Raw genomic sequence first — 20,933 nt, 5'->3', positions numbered from 1 at the left:
TGATGGTATGATATCATGTCATGGCGTACGGTCTGATCCCATAAGAATAGTGTACTCTGCCGAGGCGAACGGCCCGATCCCATAAGAATATGTCCCACTCACGAATATACGTGTGAGTTATGAATTTCAAGTAAACTTTCGGATGAATACGCACAACGCGGGAGAAATCCATAAACTACAGTATGATTTCCATGACTAATCAAGTGACTCGACAAGTATTTTAAAATAGCAAGTCGGATACCTTACTCAAGTCTCGTCTCAGGCTAAAGTATAAATTAAAGCATTTAAACAAGCAAAAATAACCATCAAATAGTACAACTAAAACATGGTGTGAGTCTACGTCTACCTTAACAAAACCAGGAAAATCTAGCATACGCACGGATACTCGTCACCTCATATGTGCGTAGCTCCCATAACATGTAGCACATAACAAATATAGCACCTATGGGTGAATTCCCTTCACAAGGTTAGACAAGAGACTTACCTCGCTCCGAAATTCGATAACCGGCTCCAATGCCTCTCTAACATCTCCAACCAATGTCAAACGATCTGAAACTAGTCAAAGAACGTGCAAACAATCAAAATATACTCAACGACTCATAATTTAACAATTAGAAACAATTCCCAACTCTACACGAAAGGTCAACAAGGTCAACCCCTGGGCCCACGCACCCGAATTCCGAAAATTCTCGAAGATAAATATTACCCATAATACCATAAACTCAAATATATAATTTATTCTCAATTCCAATGTCTGATTTTGTGGTCAAAACTCAAAAAAACCATTTCTAGGTTTTCTTCCAAAATCTCACAATTTTTACCAATTTTCATGTTAAAATCCATATATAATCCATATATTAAGCTCACAATGAGTAGGAATCACTTACTTTGTGATGGATGATGAAAAAGCCCCTTTAAAATCGCCCCAAAATCGGCTCCAATGAGAGAAATGATATAAAAATGAGCCAAGTCTCGATTAGCATTCTTATACACTGTTTAGGCATCTTTCTCCGCGATCGCGGAAGCCAAATCTGCCATTGCCCAAATTCCTCTATCGCGATCGTGGACATCAAATCGCGATGGCAGAGCATCACCCCTTCAAACCTATGCGTTCACATAGGGCCAACAGTGTTTGCGTGGCCAAAAGTCTCCCAACTATGAGCCCTTCTTCGCTTTCACGGTCTCCCCTCAGCGTTCGCAAATGGCAATCTGCCCTGCTCATACTCTTCGCGTTTGCGACTCCTCCATCACGTTCGCGTAAATCAAAATACCCTTGCCCTCCGTTCCTTCTCGGCGGTCTCAACTCCCTTGTCGCAATCACGAAGCACAAAATGGCAGCCCACCAATTCCTTCATCGCGATCGCGAACATCCACTCATAATCATGAAGCACAACACCAGCACCAGCAACCAACACCAGCAAAAAATCCCAACTTAGTCTGAAACCACCCCGAATCACACCTGAGGCCCCTGAAACCCCGTCCAATCATACCAACTAGTCCTAATACCTTATTTAAACTTATTAATATGCCTCGAAACGCAACGGATAACATCAAAACCACGAATCGTCGATCAAAATCTTTCTTTTAACTTTAAAACCTTCAAACTTCACCGAACGCGTTCGAATCAGGCCTAGACATTTCGGATCATGACTAAACATCACACACAAGTTCCAATCAATAAAACGAACCTATGCAATGTCCCAAAATACCACCCGGGGTCCGATAACACCGAATTCCACTCCAAGTCAAACTTAGAAATTTTCAAAACCTTTAAAATGTAAATTTCCGATAATAAGCGCTGAATCGCTCCCGAACTATCCTATATTCAACTGAATATACGCCCAAGCTTGAAATCGCCCTACACACCTATAGAAACCTTAAAATCTCGATTTCGAGGCCATTTACTCAAAAGCCAAATCATGGTCAACTCTTTCAACTTAAAGCTTCCGAATAGAGAATTATTCTTCCAAATTAACTCCGAACTTCTCGAAAATGAAACCGACTACACGTGCAATTCATAATACATATAGTGAAGCTACTCATCTCAGACCGCCAAACGACATACTAGAGCTCAAAACAACTGGTCGGGTCATTACATTCTCCCACTTAAATATATGTTCGTCCTCGAACGTGCCAAGAACCGTTCCAAAGTTGCCAAAATTACTTAATAACTTCTCGTGCACCTATCTGTGCCATCACAATCCATATGAGCACATTAGCTCAACCCAGACGGAAGATCCTTCCTGCTACTTTAGCCTACAGCCTTAGAACTAAATTCCAACATCCGGAATTTCCTATAGGGTCTGATTCTAGCATATATACACCGTATCAATCTCCATAAGTTGTACCAAGCATACATATACACCCAAGTCATAACCACATGATGTACCACATCGCTCAAGTTCCCATAGTAGTGTCATCCAACCACAATAGCTGTAAGTTTTCCGAATCTGGTATCGCTAATACACCTCCTAACACATGAAGGCCCTATTCCAACCCTTGCAGTACTGTAACGAAGAAAGAGGCATACAGAATCAGTTCAGAATGTAAGTTTTCATTCGACTTGAACCATTGTTGCATTCTGAACTGATTAGCTACATTTCCCCTCCAAACATACATTATACAAATCTGATTGCACTGATTTCAGGTCCAACAACCTCGTCTCACTCAGTACAAGCTACTTGTCCGATAAGCCACATCAGATACCATCTAAAATCTCAAATGACACAATCCATGCGCCCAACAAGCCAAAACTCAAATATGGCCAGTAAGGAAAGGAAACTCAGGTACAGAACTACCCAGCATGCATTACAGATATAACACCCAAACAAATTGCTATGAACCTATCCTTTAGAGGAGGAGTAAAACACACAAAATAGTATAAGGAATCATACACAACATCTCATCGTTTCAGCGTGCAACCAGATCTAAATATCATACCCGTTGCGGCGTGTCACCCGATCCACACAAATCATCAGTATGGGAACACCCATCGAGCCAAAATTCTCATACTCACTAGACATACCTATATCAACCACAATCATGCCAAGTTCATAAACATAACCTTAGGTAAACGGATAGCATCATGCGCTACAAAGGCACAAGCACGACTAAGGTGCAATAAAGAAATCAGCATCTCGAGATTTATCTCGCTCATATAACACCACAACCTTCACAGGACTACGACATGCATGTGAATAATCAAGTCGCCTCATAACCCACATGGAATAAAAGAGTAATACATGGAATAGATGATGATAGGAATAACATCCAACTCTCCCGAAGACTCATCCATAGACAAATGTCGTGTTGAATATGCATATCCGATCTAGTGTAGAATATACCTTCACATTAGGCCCGTCAATGGACCCCTAAACCGATTCCGATCATCTTGAAATAGGTCAATAGCCTTCCAAAGATCCACAATAACCCTATCCAAAGATCCACATACGATCACTACAAGAAAAGTGCCATTTACATGGGGATTGTTTAGGGACTTTAATAAAAAATTCGCAGGTAAAATATATACCTAGGGATTTTCATGCAAACATGAATCCGCAGGAATAAAGGTCGTAGGTAACTATTACCTACAAATTTTAAAGCCCCCAGGTACGTTACCTGGGGATAAATTGGCCGCAGGTACATTACCTGAGAATGTTAAATCCCTATATAAATTACTTGCGGACTTTTCCACAATAAATACCAAAATATCGTAAGTAAAATTTGGTAAAGAATTGTGAAAGAAAGGAGTTTTCCTGGGGATTGTCATGAGCAAATATTCGCATGTAATTCGGCAGCAAAACCCCCAAGTAAATTTGCAGAAAATATTCAATAAAAATTCCGTGGGAAAGGCGAATTTCGTGGGAATTTGATGTGATAATTTCGCAGGAAAATTCCTAACAAAGTCCCCATGTAAATTCCCATGTACTGTATATTTGCAGGTAAATTTCTAACAAAAGATTGTTCCGCTTCAAGGCACTTCCCCATGAAAATCCACAAGTAACTTGTACATTTTTAAAAGCAAATTTATTGGTATTTAGTCCCAAATTATATTCCACACAATTCAATGTACATATGATATTAATCCTTTTTTTCAAACAAATAACTCTGCACAAATCTGAAGTAATATATAACCAAAATATGATCCATAAATTAATAAATAATAATGCATAATTCCTAAATAAATAAAAAATAAAAAGTCTAAAGTGTAAATCTTAAATAGTACTACCAAATATCTCAATCCTAATCAAACTCATCTACAGAGTTGTTGTTATCATCATTGTCACTCTGAATCTTGATTGTCTTCCGAAGATGAAAATGAAAAGTCTAAATTGTAAATCTTAAATAGTACTACCAAGTATCTCAATCCTAATCATACTCATTTACAGAGCCAATACCTGCAACTCTTCCTTTTTTTCTTTCCACCAACTGATAGCACCCAAATATCCATTTCACCTAATTGAGATAGCTCGCTAGCTGAATTAGTTTCTCCATCAACAGATGCACTTTGGGAAGCTAATAATTCTTCTTTCTTTTTTTCAAACTTATTCTGCACAAAAGCATTGAAACAAATATTAGTGATTTTGCATTAAAACAAATATTAATAATTTTGACAATTGCTAGCACTTAAGCACATCTTTCCCTGGCATTTTAATTGGACTGGAGAATACTAAAGAAAATGGAGCAAAGACTCCACACAAGTAATCAGATGTTTACCTGAATTAAACCAAAAAGGGTACTTAAGAATAGAGTTTAATATAATTAATTTTTCGGGATTAACTAATATAGGCTGACGAGTATAAAAATATATCTACACTAACAAGTCATTTAAAAGGCAATTACATGCCTAAGTTTATGGTTCAATTAGAAGCTTTAATTTGATAAAGCTAGTAGGTCCAATTTAGAAATATTAATATTACTCTTGCTTATTATCACTACAATAAAATAATGGCTACTTGGCCACTTTCTTTTTCTTATTTTCTTTTCTATCTTTTATGTTTTTCATAATGGTCTAATCTAAAGATATGCCTAGGCCTTGATAAGGCATATTAATTACATAGAACAAGTTTGTGCATAAGTTTGTTGGACTATTAAATTCTCTGATGTTCTTGAAACAACCAATTATATATCAACTTAATAGAGTAATGACAGTTAAATAATTTCAATACATATATGTTGTAGAAGGAAGACTTACATAAGCAGCTTCAGCTTTCTCATTTACCCAACTTTTATCTTTCTCCTTTCGATGAGTGCGAAAATAAAATTCTGAAAATGAAGGATCTTTTCCAGTAGCTTCCTTCTATAATTAAAGGAAGATGTGTATGCTATCAATATTTATATGATCTATGTACTAGAAAAAATAAATTAAAAAGGAACTATATATTACCAGTCTCTTCCAAATCACGCGATAAAGTATACAATTACATGTATGAACCGAGGCACCTACATTTGCATCGCGATTCTTTTTTTTTTGTTCCGACTTTAACTTAAATTGAGGGGACTCCCAATGCTCCTTCATCTCCTTGAATACTGCATCACCCATCCAATTTGGCTTCATCACAAACAAGTCCTTTCTAATATCTTGGAAAAGTTGGGTCATTCTTGAAGATGCCCTTTTCTCAAAATTGCGTAGTAGAGCATCATTATAATGAGAGAGCCATCTAAATTTAGTATTTTATAACACAACACATATAAGCATAAAATCTGAATCAGTCCTATAAACTTACACACCAACATTTGAACATGAATCGTATTATAAACATCCTTACCTTGAATTCTTCAAACCACATATCCCGAGTAGGTTGTGGGAATTTCTTCCAAGAAGGTTTAGCCAGCTCAAATTTACTACGAATGCAACTAGCAATGCCTTCAATAACTGGCTTATGAGGATCAAACCTACATAAACCCTCAATGGTAGACAAATAATCAAAATATCCGAAAATATACCTTCTAAATTAGTCTTAGCAAGTAGGGTACTAAAGTAGGAACAACCAATATAATAACTTAAAGTAAAGGAAACTTTTACCAAGACTCAAGCTATTCAATTAACTCCAACAAAATAAAGTGAGTGAATAATTCAAGTTTATAACGCTCAACCAAATATTAAGGAAATATAAATTCTCAAAGCAAGTCAAGCCATTATATGTCATTGGGTCTCTACAATTCACAATTCTTAAGGAGAAAATCTGGGCAGCAGCTCTTCCCTATATTGCAGCAGATTTTTGAGGTAGTAAATCACAGAACTGGACATCTTGGTCTTATAATAATTGTAGATATATCTCTTATCTCTTTACAGCCTTTTGAATCACCCCAATCCGATTTTTAGAGAAAAAGTTATGACCAAAACAGTAACTGCTGTCCAATTCAAAAACGGGATTAAATTTCTGATTTTAAATGACTAAAATTCACCATGCAAAAGATATACTAATTCATTTAGAGTTGCGTTTGAAATAAATAAATAAATAAATAAATAAATAATTTCTCACTAAAAGAATTATTTTAATAAGATAAAACTATAATTAATAAAACAATACTTATAGTAATTTTACTATCATCGAGGCCAAAAACAATATGTGAAAAAACATCATCACCTCAATGATAGTAAGATTACTATAAGTATTATCGTCAAGCAAACTGAGTATAAAGGTGATATATTAGTTTATATAAGCAATATATTGCTTATATCACCTTTATATTAGTTTATAAACCAATAAACCAATATATCACTGTTATAGTTAGTTTACTCGACGATAATCATTTTGTTCTTTATATATTGCTTATATAAACCAATATATCACCTTTATAGTCAATTTACTCGACGATAATGATTATAACAGCGAGTCCCTCTACTCTTTGATAATCATTAATTATAATATTTTTTAAATAAAACGCTCTGGAGAGGAGCGTTAGTAGACATGGAGTAGGCGAAGTGTATCGTTCGTAATGCAAAGAAAGATACCATAAAAGTCAATTATGTGATGATAATATACTTCTACAATGTATTTTACGTGGCTCAATAACACGTGAAATTTCCTAAATAATACCGCAGGTATATATATACCCATGTAAATCCCCAAGAATAAGTCCCCATCTAAAATCGCAACAACTTTATTTCTATGTAATTCTGCAGGTAGTAATATCCCCAAGTAAATCCCCAAGAATAAATCCCCAATTAAAATCGCAGCAACTATATCCCCAGTTAATTCCACAGGTACGTATTTCCCCAGGTAAATCCCCAAGAATAGATCCCCAGAAAATCTGGAACAATAATATCCCCAAGTAATTCCCCAAGTAAATAATATCCCCATGTAAAACCCCATGTGATTATCCCTAGCAAAACTCGCAGGTAGACTACCTAGAGATATTCATGCAGATTATCAAAGGAAAAGTTTTTATTATTTTTTCGTTCTCGTTCCTGCGGATTTACCTGTGAATATGGTATATACGGATTGAATTCCCAACTAATTTTCCAAGTGTTATTTTCGCGCTAGATGGTGCTAAATATACCTGCAGAATTTCCTGGGAATTCTGTTTTCGCAAGTACAATATTCTTATATTTAGGAATTTTAGATTTTTCCATGAAAATCTGCAAGTATTACGTGCAGAAAAAATTCTCATGTAATTGACACTTTTCTTGTAGTGGATCAACCGTAAAATCTGGAACAAACTTCCATAGTCCACAACCAAAAGGAATAGTGTGTTCCTCAGACATAAACTCTGTAATCCGCGTTAGTACCAGAATCTCCGTACCTGACCTCAATCTCTACTACGTAAAGGACCGATACATCACACGTACATAATCATCTTATGGGAGATACGCCCACAACCTTCGGCACCAAGCAACAAAAATCTGGCAAACTAAACTACAACCTTGACTTTTCAATCCCAATTCTACATCGCTCACTGCACCTATTATGTTATTATGCGAAAGTACAGGGATTTTATCATAACTCCTGAGCCACCAGTATAATAAACACTTCATTGGCTAGAAACCTTTCACTTAACTCATTATAGAAGAAGAATCGCAACCCCCAACTAACTTCACATAACCGCAGAAGACACAACCTCAAATCATGGTCGAAATCGTAATTACTTCTTCGGGACCCATCTGCACATAACTGAGCCATCAAAACGGAGTCTTCTAAATCACTTGAAACATGCAATCTACCAACCGGAAAGTCCTTGCCACAACATCTGTTTTGCCTAACATACCGAAAAAACCAATAATTTCCCCTACCATACTGATCCAGGACACTAATAAACTGACCCAACTTCATCAGATTTATATTGACTTACCTCTAAAATAATACCTCTCTTTTCCAGCACACAATGGATCTCAATCGACACTCATCCCGAAGTTCGATAATACCAAAGTCCACTCCAAGTCAAACTTAGAAATTTTTAAAATATTTAAAATGTAAACTTCCGATAATAAGCGTCGAATCACTACCGAACTATCCGATACTCAACTCGAACATACACCCAATTCTGAAATCACCCTACGAACCTATAGGAACATTCAAATCCCGATTCTGAAGTCATTTGCTCAAAAGTCAAACCTTGAACAACTCTTCCAACTTAAAGCTTCCGAATAGAGATTTATTCTTCCAAATCAACTCCGAACTTCTCGAAAATCAAAACTGACTACATGTGCAAGTCATAATATATATATATAGTGAAGCTACTCAAGGTCTCAAATCGCCGAACAATATGCTAGAGCTTAAAACGACCTGTCGGGTCGTTACAATTGATCCTTTGTTGTAGCTCTTCTTGGGATGAACATGTTCCTTCTTCATGTTCATTTATTCCGCTCTCTCGTTTTTACACTCAATATCCCACATAGAATAGTTCTCGATTATATGATCAGCTTTTCCACATTTGTAGCATCCATCAATCGCATGTTTTTAGTTGTTTTGATTTGTTGTAGCTTTCACTTCTTGAAGAATATTTTCTATCCTTACGTACTTCTTGAAGTCTTTGGTGATCATAGTCATTTCATCATCTTCTAAACCATAACCCTTAGTGATTATGAGTACCAGACTTATTTCCTTCTTAGGTAGTCCATCTTCATGGTTTGTCTCTTAAGCTCATAAGTTTTGAGATTTCCAATCAACTCATCCAAGGGAAGTGTAGCATGTTAATTGATTCTTTAGTGATATTGTTTTTTCTTTCTCAAGTGACTGGTAGAACCCTAGTTAGGATTTTTACAACCCTTCCTTCTTCAGTGAGAATCCTTCTAAGAGACCTTAATTCATTTGTCAAGGTAGTAAACCTTGTGTCATATACTGAATGGTTTCCCCATCCTTCATATCAAAGTTTTCATATTGTGAAAACAACAAAGTTCCTCTTGATCTTTTCACTTGACTTGTTCCTTCATGAGCTACTTGCAGTGTGTCCCATATTTGTTTAGCAATGGAACAACCTTGGATTTTACTGTATTCATTAAGACCAAGTCCACAAATAAGTCATTTCTTGGCTTTAGCATTCTTCTCCCATTTATTAAGATCCTCAGTATTGCAGACAACTCTTGTTTTTGGAACATCCTCACCTTGAGCATTCTTCTTTAGTGTTGATAGTGGGCTGTTAGTGATTATGTCCTATAACTCATAATCTTCTACCTGTAAGTGATCTCTCATCCTTTCCTTCCTCCATGAGTAGTACTGGCTATTGAAGAGTGGTGAGCTAGTAGTGGGTTCCCCTTTACAATTTTCCGGTGGTGCACTCATCTTGATATTTTCCCAAGGTGTTAACCTCTTCTAGATATCCAGCTCTAATACCAAATGACGTTTTATACTTCAATACCACAGAAGAAAGGGGGGTGATTTGTGTGGTGTCTAATTTTTACGTGCACTAGATTATCGAAGGATCTAGTTCTTCGATGCGTTCCTTATACTACAATTGCATAATAAATAATGTAGAAACTAAAGAACACAAGAATTTTTATGTGAAAAACACCCGGCTCAAAAGGTGAAAAAAAATCACGACCTACTTCCTAGTAGGATTTTTCCCAAACACTTCACTACAACTCTAAGCCAAAAACAAAGTTTACAAACACTTGCAAACCTAAGGATTAAACTCTAACCCTTGAAGCAACACACCACAGTCTATTACGATTACTTCAAGTTAACTCTAACTTGAATGATACAACTCAAGTACCTAGTACAATTTGTTTCTAAAGAAAGCTGAAAGGTACAACTCAAAAGCTCCTACTACAATTGAACTAGAATCAAAGATAAATACATGAAATTGGTTCTTCAATCTAGTTCATGTAACTTCAGGTTCGCACCCTTGAATCTCACAGAAATTGCTCCCAAAATGCCTTGCTATTTTACTCTCAATTCTTGCTTTACTTCAATATATGTGTGTCACCTGTAAAAGATAATAAACTAATATTTATAGAGTTAGTACAATAAGGATTAACTAGAGGTCTAATGTTTTACTCTTCCTTGGTGGAAGAGTTATAGTCTAGTTAAATTCAACTTCTAACTCTTTCTTTATCTTGCATAGAGTTCTTTTCAAGTAAGGAGTCTTGCTCCTTATCAAATATGCAATTTTTTCATTCAGAAAATATCATAAATAACCACATATACTTATCTCTTGTATGTGCATGCCTTTTGCTTGATTCTGGCCGTAATCGGTGTACGGTGTTCATGAATCTGGTTCATGTATGTGTTCCTTTGTCAATCATCAAAACCTATACCGCTCTGTTAGCATCTTTGAATGACGGGTACCCATAACTGCCGTAATGAAGGAATGAATCTATTAAGTGGAAAAGAGCTCTCGTAAGGCCTTTCTCATCCCTTGATTATGCTGAATCAAGATTTTATTGGTCTTCTTTGACCCATGGGTGCGAATCGGTTGCTATGAAACTAGCTCTGGCTTGAAGACTGTCTTTTTCTCTATACGGAAGAAGCTGGTTCAAAGCTAAGGTATCAATCGACTTTCTTTCCGTCTTCTTTTCTGCCAAGGGTAGATGAGATGTTCATCAGCTCGAACCTCATTCTTCTGCAGTTAATGTTACGGATTAGCCTCACTCTTCAGGCTAGCAGCTTTCCTCAATATTTTCTGCCGATTGACAGCCTGTTCAACTAACCCCAGAGGATTCCTATCACCCGGCACAATATGTTTATTCTAGACGGCGATTACAGTCTCTTTCCCAAGGTCAGGCTACTCCAGAAGATCAGCGGTCTAGCCCAGTTGCTTCCCTTCCAGTCGCTTCCTCAAATTCTGGGTCACACAATGCAGTTGGAGCTAGAGACGAGGATGGAACCGTAAATGCTTTGCTCCATGGATCTCATCGGAAATGTTTGATGCTTTTTTGTGCTTCTTTGGCGACCGTGAAGTCACCGGATGAATTGCGGAGTAAATAGATCAGATCAGGACGCCCTCAAGAAGTTCGGCTGGATTCAAAGTATGGAAGACTTTTTATGAAGAAAAAGAATGTTCTAGTTGTTATGATAGCGAATGAATTACCAGAGTGCGTTGCTGCAAATGGGCCTTTCCACGAGAGATTCATGGTCTTACACTTCCGCGAAAAGGGTAAATGATCTCCAAGAAGAGAGGGTGATAGCCACTATATGGGGCTGCATACAACGAAGGAACCTCTGCTAAGAATGGAATGCATTGATTTGGGGCACTTCTTCTCCTTATTTAGCTTTCAAGTGGGAGAGGACTTCCATAGAGTCATTTTTGTTAACCCCTGCTTTGTGGTACTATCTCAGTCTAAGGCTTTGGGAGCCTTTATTGTTTCCTTTTCTCTTCGAACCGATTAGAAGGAAGGCAGTAGCTCCTCCTACATACTCGTATGTAGATCCTGAACTAAGGTATGATTGCGAACATTATTGAGGTCAGTCTTTTCGGATTACGGGTGCAACTCAACTCTTCTCCGTATGGCTTAATGCCGGGTTTGAATTCCTCCCTTTTAGTTACTGCCTCATGGGTTCTTTCATTCTCGATTCTACGAAAATTTTTATGAAAGCCTTTCATTTGCTTCTCTTCGATGGAAGTTTGATACGATTCTACGAAAATTTTTATGAAAGCCTTTCATTTGCTTCTCTTCGATGGAAGTTTGATACGATTCTACGAAAATTTTTATGAAAGCCTTTCATTTGCTTCTCTTCGATGGAAGTTTGATTTTACAAGACTTAGACAACTTCGAGAAGACTCCCTGCCTTAGGAGCTATTTCAAATGAGACATGAATAAAAGAAGGCCGAGAGGGGGAGAGAATAGAATACTAGGGGAGAATGAAAGTGAGGCGTATGGTGCCTATACCTAGAGCGCATAAGCTCGCATTCCAAGACCGCTCAGGTGCATTTGTTGGGGAGGAAGAGGCAAGGCTGAATTAGATCAAATTGAAAATAAAATTTTGTCGTTAACTCAAAAGACAACCAGTTAAAGTAAGGTGCTGAAGACTTCCTAATTAATTGCAACGGCTCAGTTGTGAGTCTTGGTTTTAAAAGATAAGTTGAATTGAATTGAAAAGAAAGAATGAGGGGGAAATGACAAAGAAAGGGTGAAAATAGATAAATTGATTTCGTGGCTTTAGAGAGTGCCATTGATATATAGATTACAATTATTAGTCCTTTCATTTCCAAAGTTCATTGAGTACGTCTCTAGCAAATTCAGATTTTAGTTCTTCATTCTTCCCGCGTTAATTTCTTGTTGATTATTTTAGGCTATGTAAGATTTTCCAGGAAATTTTGCACACTCATCTGCAGGAAAAACTTGGGTCAGATTCAGAAACAAAAAGGCAGGAGCTTTATTAGTTTTACATTATTTGCTCCTAAGTACAAGTTGCTCTTGCTTGTCCTTGCATAAAAACAAAAACGAGGAACGAGTACTACTAGATAACATGGCTAGACTAGCGCTGCACCTCATTTGGAGATATCTGGTAGGATGCTTTACATAGGAAAAAGCAAAACCATTAAAAGTTCTAATTAAGCAGCAGCAACTCTCTCTGATGAGCGAGCTCTTCCTGAAGAACGGAAAATGAGAGTTTCCTCCCTGTTGAACTTCAGCCTCCTCGCCTCATCCCTTGAAATCTGGTATGAATTGGCAATCACATCCACAGGCAATCCTCGGATAGCGGAAGTGCGGCCGCTCAGAGTGTTGATCATGGCATTGTCATTGGTGTTGAATTCTACCCACTCACAACCTTCGGTCTCAGCGTGTTTCACCACAGCGTAGTTCTGTGGCACCACAACAACCTGCCCCTGTCGGACTCTGTCATCTAGCACTGCTTGTCCTCTGTGATCCACTATCTGGATCCTTGATTCTCCCTTTGTTATGTAGATCACCTTGTGTGCATTGGTGACCCAGTGTGGTGCCATGATTGAATCCTGCCCCATTAAATGATAGTAATCAGTCTACATAAACTAGTAATAAATAATGGTGTAAATTGTCTCATAGGGCAGGGACCCTAATTATCAACCCAAGTGATTTTTTTATCCAACTTAGCAATTGGTGACTTACTCTGTATAGAACTCCCCTGGCAGCGCTAAGACGGAGGAAGCTAAGGATGGGAAGAGTGAGGCTGTTGACAGTGGTGAATCTTCCAGCATGTGGGTTGTAGATATCAGCACGTGAGGGGTTGTCAATGTTCTGCCTGACTTTGGCGGAGCAAATGGTTTCCTCAATTCCGTTCATGCGAGGACCATATTGTCCTTGCTCTTGTCGCTCCTCCCTCTCCTCTTGTTCCTGAGAAAATGGTGGCCTCACAACTCTAAGTCCTTGCTGAATGTTAACAATGTGGCCTCTCTGGTCGTCCTGTCCTTGAAGTCTCCTTGCTATCTCCCTGTCTACGCCAAATGCCTCGGCCAAAACCTCTACGTCAAAGCCATTGAAGACATTTCCAGATTCGAATCGTTCCCTGCGCAAACTTTTGCCACCGTATTGCCCCTGTTGTTGCTGTCCTTGTTGTGGGTTTCCTGCTATGAAGAATCTCTGCAAATAATGTAAACCAGAATTGTTATTTATTAACCAACACTATGGTTCTTGCTATAGGATTTTTTTTTTTTAGTATGTTCGCTGAACCTTTCCAGTTTCTAACATACCCTTGAAAATTGACCAAGTTGGTTGGCATTGTTACTGCTGTCTTCTAAACAAACAAGAACAAGCTCCTCATTTCCTTCGTTATAGGCCCAGTGAGCAGCTCCTGCAGGGAATGCAATAATGTCACCCTGTCTGAACTGTCCAATCCTCTGATGGCGATCTTGGAATCTTGAGCCTGCACCCCTTTCACCTTGCTGCATTTGCTGGGACGACTGGAAAGTTTCGGGGCATCCAGATTGCATGATGCCATAAAATCCCCGACCTGAAAATTAATTACCCACGCAAAAATGTTAATCAATCAATGCAAATTAAATACAATTACCAATTATGAGAAATCAAAAATTACTAATATATGTATGTACCTCGCTCAACATAGGCAAGTAGGGGAGTGTTAACATAAGAAGGCAACAGCATTCCCCTAGACTGGATGACGTGGCGAATTAGGGAGACGCCAGCACATTGGAACTGCTGGTTATTTTGGTCCCATAACTCGGTGACTCCAGCTTCGGCTTGAATGCGGGTGGTGGGTTCCTGAGGGCTAAGTCTATTGAGTTGGCATTCGCCTTGCTGCTGTTGGTATCTTTGCTGAGCAAAGGTACCGTGCAATACCAGAAGAAAACTCAAGGAGAAAGAGAGCCAGCTAGAAGCCATGATTATTATTGTTGTGTAGAGAAGATATTAAACTATTTGCTGATGGGAAGTGGCGAGTGGAAATTGATGGTATTTATAGGAGGGAGAGGTACGTAAGGGATTGACACATAGAGAAAACCTCTGCCATCTTGCGCTTTGCATGGCTATCAAAGCATGCTGTTTTACACCTAATAAGTATTCCCATGCATTCAGAGTTTAGGTGGCTTCATCCTTCTGAGAACAAAACAAATAGGAGTTCTGTTTGAGAGTGATTTTGTTTTAATCTAAGTTGTTTTATCCAGCGAGTGTGAAGTCCATAAACTTGACTTTCACCCTGCTGGGTAAATATCTGTACATCATTATGGAGACTTTTACCTAGTTTATATAAGTATGATTTAAGTTATATAGAATAATGGAGCAAGGAATTTGCTTTGTTGATGATGAGCTCAAATTATAATATCCTATTTTTCAAGGTACGAAATGTGTTTGCTATGACAATTACATGTGTGACTATTATTACTGTATGTCAATTTAACCTTATAGTTTAAAAAGTATACACAGCATAAATTAGTGCAGTTGAACAATTTTACCCTCAATTCCTTTCTTTATTTTCATTTTCCAAATTTCTTGTCTTCTTTGGGTTTCTTATATTTCCTTTAGTTTTTACTTTAGCACTTGACTACAGATCAACAGTGACAAAATCAGAAATTAATATAAGAGGATTCAAAACTATAAACTTAAAATTTCAATCTATAATATAAAGCCATATTTGAATTCTTTTTGCTAATGTAATAGAACTTTCCCTTTTGTTAAAGGAGATTCAACAGCTTATAACGTGTCACCAAAAAAGTTAATTTTGTCTGATTTGCACAATATGATTTTTCAATGAATGAGATTCAATTAGAAGTGCTTCCTTCAAGCTAGCTCTTCCCCTGTTGATCGAACTTTTTGATTATAATAACTTCAACTTTCACAGCCTTTAATTTAAGAAATTAACTAAAGTTTCAACACATTTCTACTAAGGAAACTATATATTTAAATACTAATGAGTTTATATTGTGTGCACTTATAATATTAAAAAAGTACTCCAGTGACACGATCTTCATGTTAAATCTATTATGGTAACTTAGGAAACAAAGTAATAATTTATTATAACCAATTAAATTACAGTAATGTAAAAATTATATACTCTATCGATATACATTGTTGGAGTATATGATAGACTTCTCATAATAATATAAGGCACAAAAAGAATAGAAGAGGGAGATAAACATTAAGCTCTTTTCATAATATATTGAAACTTCATTACTCTTTGCTTCCAAGATTACAAAGTACTTATAGGTGTCCAAGAATCAATTTAGAATCACTTTAACCTAGGAAATTCAAAAGATTATTCTAGATTTTATTCTAAACTTATTCACCTAAAGAATGCAAAACGTATTTATAGAAAATTATCCACACTATCCAGTAAGGCTCCTAAACAATTCAAAATTATATATCCAACATATATAACTAAATTCGTGCTAAATATTAGCATTACTAAGGGTCAAATAGAGTTGACTGATAATAATTTTACTGTGATGGGTTTTGCTCCTGAAGATTTGTCAGACTAAAAATGGTATGGGCTAGGTGGTTTGCTTTTTAATGTTCAGCCACATTTTAAAATGCATTTGAAAAATAATCAAAAATTATGGAATACCAGATATAACCCACATCAAATACCAAATTGCATCAAATACCAAATACCAAATTGCTTTAGCTTATTCGAATTCATGAGAATATAATTTAATGATTGAATCAACTATTGCAGAGACGGTATAATTTTTGTTAAACTTTACCAATTTCTCTATGTATTGAGTTTGAGTTAGAGATATGTCATTATAGTTTTTTTTAGTATTCCTGTTCCATAAAGGATTCAGTAATTTTCCGCACTTTGTCCTAGGACAAATCAAAGGCTTTGGACGATTTTTTTACTGGCAAAGTAAGATTAGTCCTTTGACTTTCAAAGTTCATTCAGTACGTCTAGCAAATTAAGATTAGTTCTTCACTTGGCGTCCCATTTTTATTTCTTGTAGATTATTTTTGGCTAAGAAAGATTTGCACGGAAATTTTGCACACAGAGTAGGAAATCTTGGATCACATTAAGAAACAAAAAGGCAGGAGCTTTATTAGTTACATTATTATTTGCTCCTAATTACAAGTCGCTCTCGCTTGTCTTTGCCTAAAAACAAAGACGAGAAACGAGTACTACTAGACATGGCTACATCATATCCATTTTAGATGGACCTTCGCTGAGGAGATAGAAGGAAGCTTTCTCCACCCCTGTTCATCTTCAAGCGCTGAGCCTCGTTTGGAGAAATTTGGTAGGCGTTTGTGAGGACTTCAACAGGCATTGCTCTAATCACTGATGTGTAACCTGCAAGTTGGCTGTTCATTGGCTCACTGCTTGTCCTCCACACCACAAATTCCAATCCATTCTGTCCTGCTCTCACTGTTGAGGCGAAGTACTGAGGAACCACAAACATTTCTCCCTGGTTTACTCTGTCGTTCATCACTTGTTGTCCGCTGTGGTCTACTACTTGCACTTGTGCCTCTCCTCTTTGCACGTATACCACGCAGTGGCTGTTCACTGACCAATGTGGGGTCAACAATGCATTCTGCATCCACCAATTTAGTACAATTTTAATCAACAAAGTCATAGTAATTGAGGTTGTTTCAGTTTAATCAACCTGAGAAAATTAAACAAAGATTTACCGGATAGAGGGTGCCTCTAGAAGCACTCATGTCCATGTATTTAAGGATGGGAAGTTTTTGGCGATTGACATGGTTAATTTTGCCGGCTTGCCTTGAGAAGATGTCAGCTTGTGTTCGGTGTTCAAGGTTGGTGCGGATTTTCATTGTGCAAATGTTTTCTTCCAAGCCATTTCCGGTTGCTTCCTCCCACCATTGCTGTCCTCGTCGTGGTCGCCCTTGCTCTTCTTCAAATTCTCCTTCTTCTTCGTCGGGCCTAATCATTCTCATTCCTTCCCTCACATTCACAATTAGTCCACGTTCGCTCTGCTGCTCTTCTTGCATCCTCCTTACAATCTCGGCTGGGATGTTGAAGGCCTCAGCCATCAATTCTGTGTCGAAAGCACGGAAAATGTTCTGGAACCTCTGCCTGCTCTGTAGTCTTTGACCTGCTTGAGTTTGTTGCCTTCCACTTTCTGGTACTCCACCAGCCAAGTAGAATGCCTGCAGTCCAAAGACATAGCCAACCAATTATGAAATTGCATGAACAAAAAGTCATCAAATTGTAGAAACTAATGAATTTTACCCTCAAGTTCTGATCAAGCTGGTTGGACCGGTGGTTGAGGTCATTGACAGAGACGGCAACGAGCTCCTCCTCACCATCATTATAACACCAATGAGCAGCACCAGCTGGAAGTGCCACGACATCTCCTTGGCGAATGCGGTGGACCTTCTGGTGTTGGTCACTTCTGCGGCCTTGGCCCCTCTCTTCCCTTGGCTCTCGGCCAGCCTGGAAGGGCTGAGACTGAGATTGGAAAGTCTCAGCACAGCCAGGGTAAGTAATGCCAATCAGTCCCTGGCCCCGCTCAATGTAAACCAAGCGAGGCATGGGATGGAAATTAGGCAGGGAAAGAGAATTGCGGCGGATGACACTCCTCATGGGAGCAACTCCAGCACACTGGAATTGCTCCTCGTTCTCGTCCCACAGCTCAGTGACGCCGCCCTCTGACTCAATTCGGTTAGTGGGTTGGCTAGCAGTGAGCCTTGTTAAACGGCATTGTTGGGCTTCAGTCAGACGAGTGCCTCTCTGACCCTCCTGACGGCCTTGCTGGCCCTGAAAGTCTCTAACTGCATTTGTTGCGGACAAGAGAAAAGCAGTGAGGAGTATAGCTAAAAGGAGTTTAGTGGTGACCGCCATGGCTAATTAGGATTGATTTGTTAACTACAAAAGATGGGATGAGATTTGGAGAAACTGAGGCCTCCTTCTTATAGTGTTGGAAGAGAACTAGTGGAGTGGCCGTGTGGCATTAATGAACTCTGTTTTCTTTTGCATGGTGAAGGTGTCTTCATTTCAGCTATTGAAGGACACCTTGCAATGGTTGTTCGAAGGAATCAAAGATGTGTTGGTTTGCATGAAACTATACGTGTGGAAGTTTGCAGCTGCTTTGCTTCCACCTTCTCCCTTTGCACCTACCACTTGTCTAAGCTCTCCTGTTTCGCTTAATTTTTTGTTTGTTTGACATTAGCACTGAAGTTGTTTGAACTCTCAAAATACTGGGCAAGCAGCATTATTTGGGTTGGGCTCCAATATTGGATCGACAAACCAACCCTCAAATTTGGGCCTCAACTAGTTGAATAGGGGCTTTGTTAAACAATATCCACTATCCAGTAGTAGCTTCACCAGGTTAGCAGTTCTTCTCTTATTCTTTTTTTTTCTTTTTCACGGTAAACAGAGGTGTAAAGGAAATAGCCTTAAGCCAATCATATATTTAAAAAATAGATAAGCTTGAAAGAAGCACTGCATGAAGTCATCATTATTTTCAAAGACTATAGTAGATCTCCTCCTCTTTCTTTCTCTTGGACCGATAGTATTATATCTAACCGATTATTAGATTTTTTTAATAAAATGATAGATCTATATATTAATATAAAGCAGGGCTCTTAGAAAGTAATGTGTTGATGCGGAAATGTATTTTGATGGAGTAAGAAGATGCGTGTCTTTTGAAGAAAGAGATAGAGCAAAGCCTGCTAACTCATATATTGATACTGAGTTTCGGATAATCATTTGAATCATGCAAGATGTATTATTACGAGAGACTTGACACAGAAGGGTGAAATTTTTGTTAACATCATTCATTATGAATAGGATGAGAATAGAGAAAAAGAAGGGGAGATGGAGATGCACCGGACTCCGAAATGTATATTGAATGAATGTGTGTATTTGTATAGAATAGTACAACAGATTTATCATTTTTGTTATAAAGCCAAATTAGGAGGAATTTTTTCTTAGTGATGGAGGAAGTAGCATGTTAGGGGGAGAGAAAGAAGAAAAGAAATGAAAGAGACGATAAATGAAAGGGGAAAAAAAGAACTAGAAATGAAAGGGAAAAAGAAAAGAAGAGAGTACGTACATTTCCTTTTCCATTGTTACCTAATCTATAACTTTTCGATAAATCTTCGATCTTCTTTTTCATCTTTTAAATTTTTTCCTTCTTATTATTTTTTTTTTTGGGTTTATTTTCCATTTCTCTTTTCTTTATCGTAAATATAGGAAAATTTCAAAAAGGAAAAGAAGGTGTAGAGTGTAGATTTTACATATATATTCCTATGGCCAAAAAACACGTTTATATTTTTCTTCTTCTTTTTTTCCTAATTAGCTTTGTTCGTTTTACCTCCCCTTATATGAGGAATCCCACTTAAGGATAAGACAATCGTGTTTAATTTAGAGGAGTAGGAAACTGATAATTTTTATTATTATTATTTTATTTTTTTTGTGCTCAAATATCTTTGATTAGTTTGGTTATTTTCACCTTCCCTTACCTAAATTCCCCTATTCAAAGTCACTTATGAGGGGCTTTGAATCTGCAAATGCCGTTATTTTTCATCGACGACTACGCGGCTTTTGGGGATGCTAGAAGTATCGAATTTGCTTCTTCTTTTGGTATCTTGCTCATATACCATGAGAAACTATTTGGTGCTTTTTATTGATCAAAATATAAGTAATAGTACTTAACTTTGGGAAGTATACTTTTTCTGATGATATATGAAGAGGTATGTTCCTTTTGTCAGAAGGAGTGTTTTAGTTGGATTAGAAGCCAACTATAGTTGAAGATTTAATAGTATGATATGATGAAGTGAAAGAAATAAAGAAAGAGGGGAAAGAAAAAAAATAAAGAAAATAATAATAGAAATTGCAACTTGATTCCATAATTGAAAATTAGTGGCTGAAATTGGTGTCATGCTCTCTGTAACTTCACCAAAATCGGAATAGTTCCTCCCTCTATGTGTTATTTCCGTTTGAATTTTTAAATACCTAATAAAGTTAATATCAAATATAAACATAGAACAAGTCCAAGTAAACCACCTAGATATAATATAAATATAAGAGAAATGAACTTTCTTGAAAAGTTTTTTCTCTTCTTTCATTTTAAGAAAATCAAAGAAATGATAGAATTAGTTAAATCGCTATTTGACTGAAAAAGAATAGAGTTTTTGATAACGTTTTCTCAATAATTACGTACAG

At 37.4% G+C, this 20,933-nt stretch overlaps 2 protein-coding genes and 1 long non-coding RNA gene across 3 annotated transcripts; all 3 read right to left on the bottom strand.

Moving 5' to 3' along the window:
* Positions 1–4,449: 4,449 nt before the first annotated feature.
* On the bottom strand, positions 4,450–5,294 carry LOC138892052 (uncharacterized). The gene is made up of 2 exons (XR_011408193.1): positions 5,195–5,294; positions 4,450–4,549 (listed from the first exon to the last, which is right to left on the bottom strand). It is a non-coding gene; the product is annotated as an uncharacterized lncRNA (long non-coding RNA).
* Positions 5,295–12,734: 7,440 nt separating this feature from the next.
* LOC104115165 (11S globulin seed storage protein Jug r 4-like) lies at positions 12,735–14,764 on the bottom strand. The gene is made up of 4 exons (XM_009625746.4): positions 14,413–14,764; positions 14,053–14,312; positions 13,472–13,942; positions 12,735–13,338 (listed from the first exon to the last, which is right to left on the bottom strand). Exons 1-4 carry the CDS (start codon positions 14,699–14,701, stop codon positions 12,937–12,939), a joined length of 1,422 nt encoding a protein of 473 aa, XP_009624041.1. The 5' UTR covers positions 14,702–14,764; the 3' UTR covers positions 12,735–12,936.
* A 2,057-nt stretch (positions 14,765–16,821) lies between these two features.
* Positions 16,822–18,661, bottom strand: LOC104115164 (11S globulin seed storage protein 2-like). Its single transcript, XM_009625745.4, has 3 exons — positions 17,997–18,661; positions 17,435–17,914; positions 16,822–17,337 (listed from the first exon to the last, which is right to left on the bottom strand). Exons 1-3 carry the CDS (start codon positions 18,606–18,608, stop codon positions 16,957–16,959), a joined length of 1,473 nt encoding a protein of 490 aa, XP_009624040.2. The 5' UTR covers positions 18,609–18,661; the 3' UTR covers positions 16,822–16,956.
* Between the last annotated feature and the right edge of the window lie 2,272 nt (positions 18,662–20,933).

Source organism: Nicotiana tomentosiformis, chromosome 1 (genome assembly GCF_000390325.3).
Source record: "Nicotiana tomentosiformis chromosome 1, ASM39032v3, whole genome shotgun sequence".
NCBI lineage: Eukaryota > Viridiplantae > Streptophyta > Magnoliopsida > Solanales > Solanaceae > Nicotiana > Nicotiana tomentosiformis.
The sequence above is the reverse complement of the archived record's forward strand: the minus strand, read 5'-3'. Positions and strand labels throughout refer to the sequence as shown.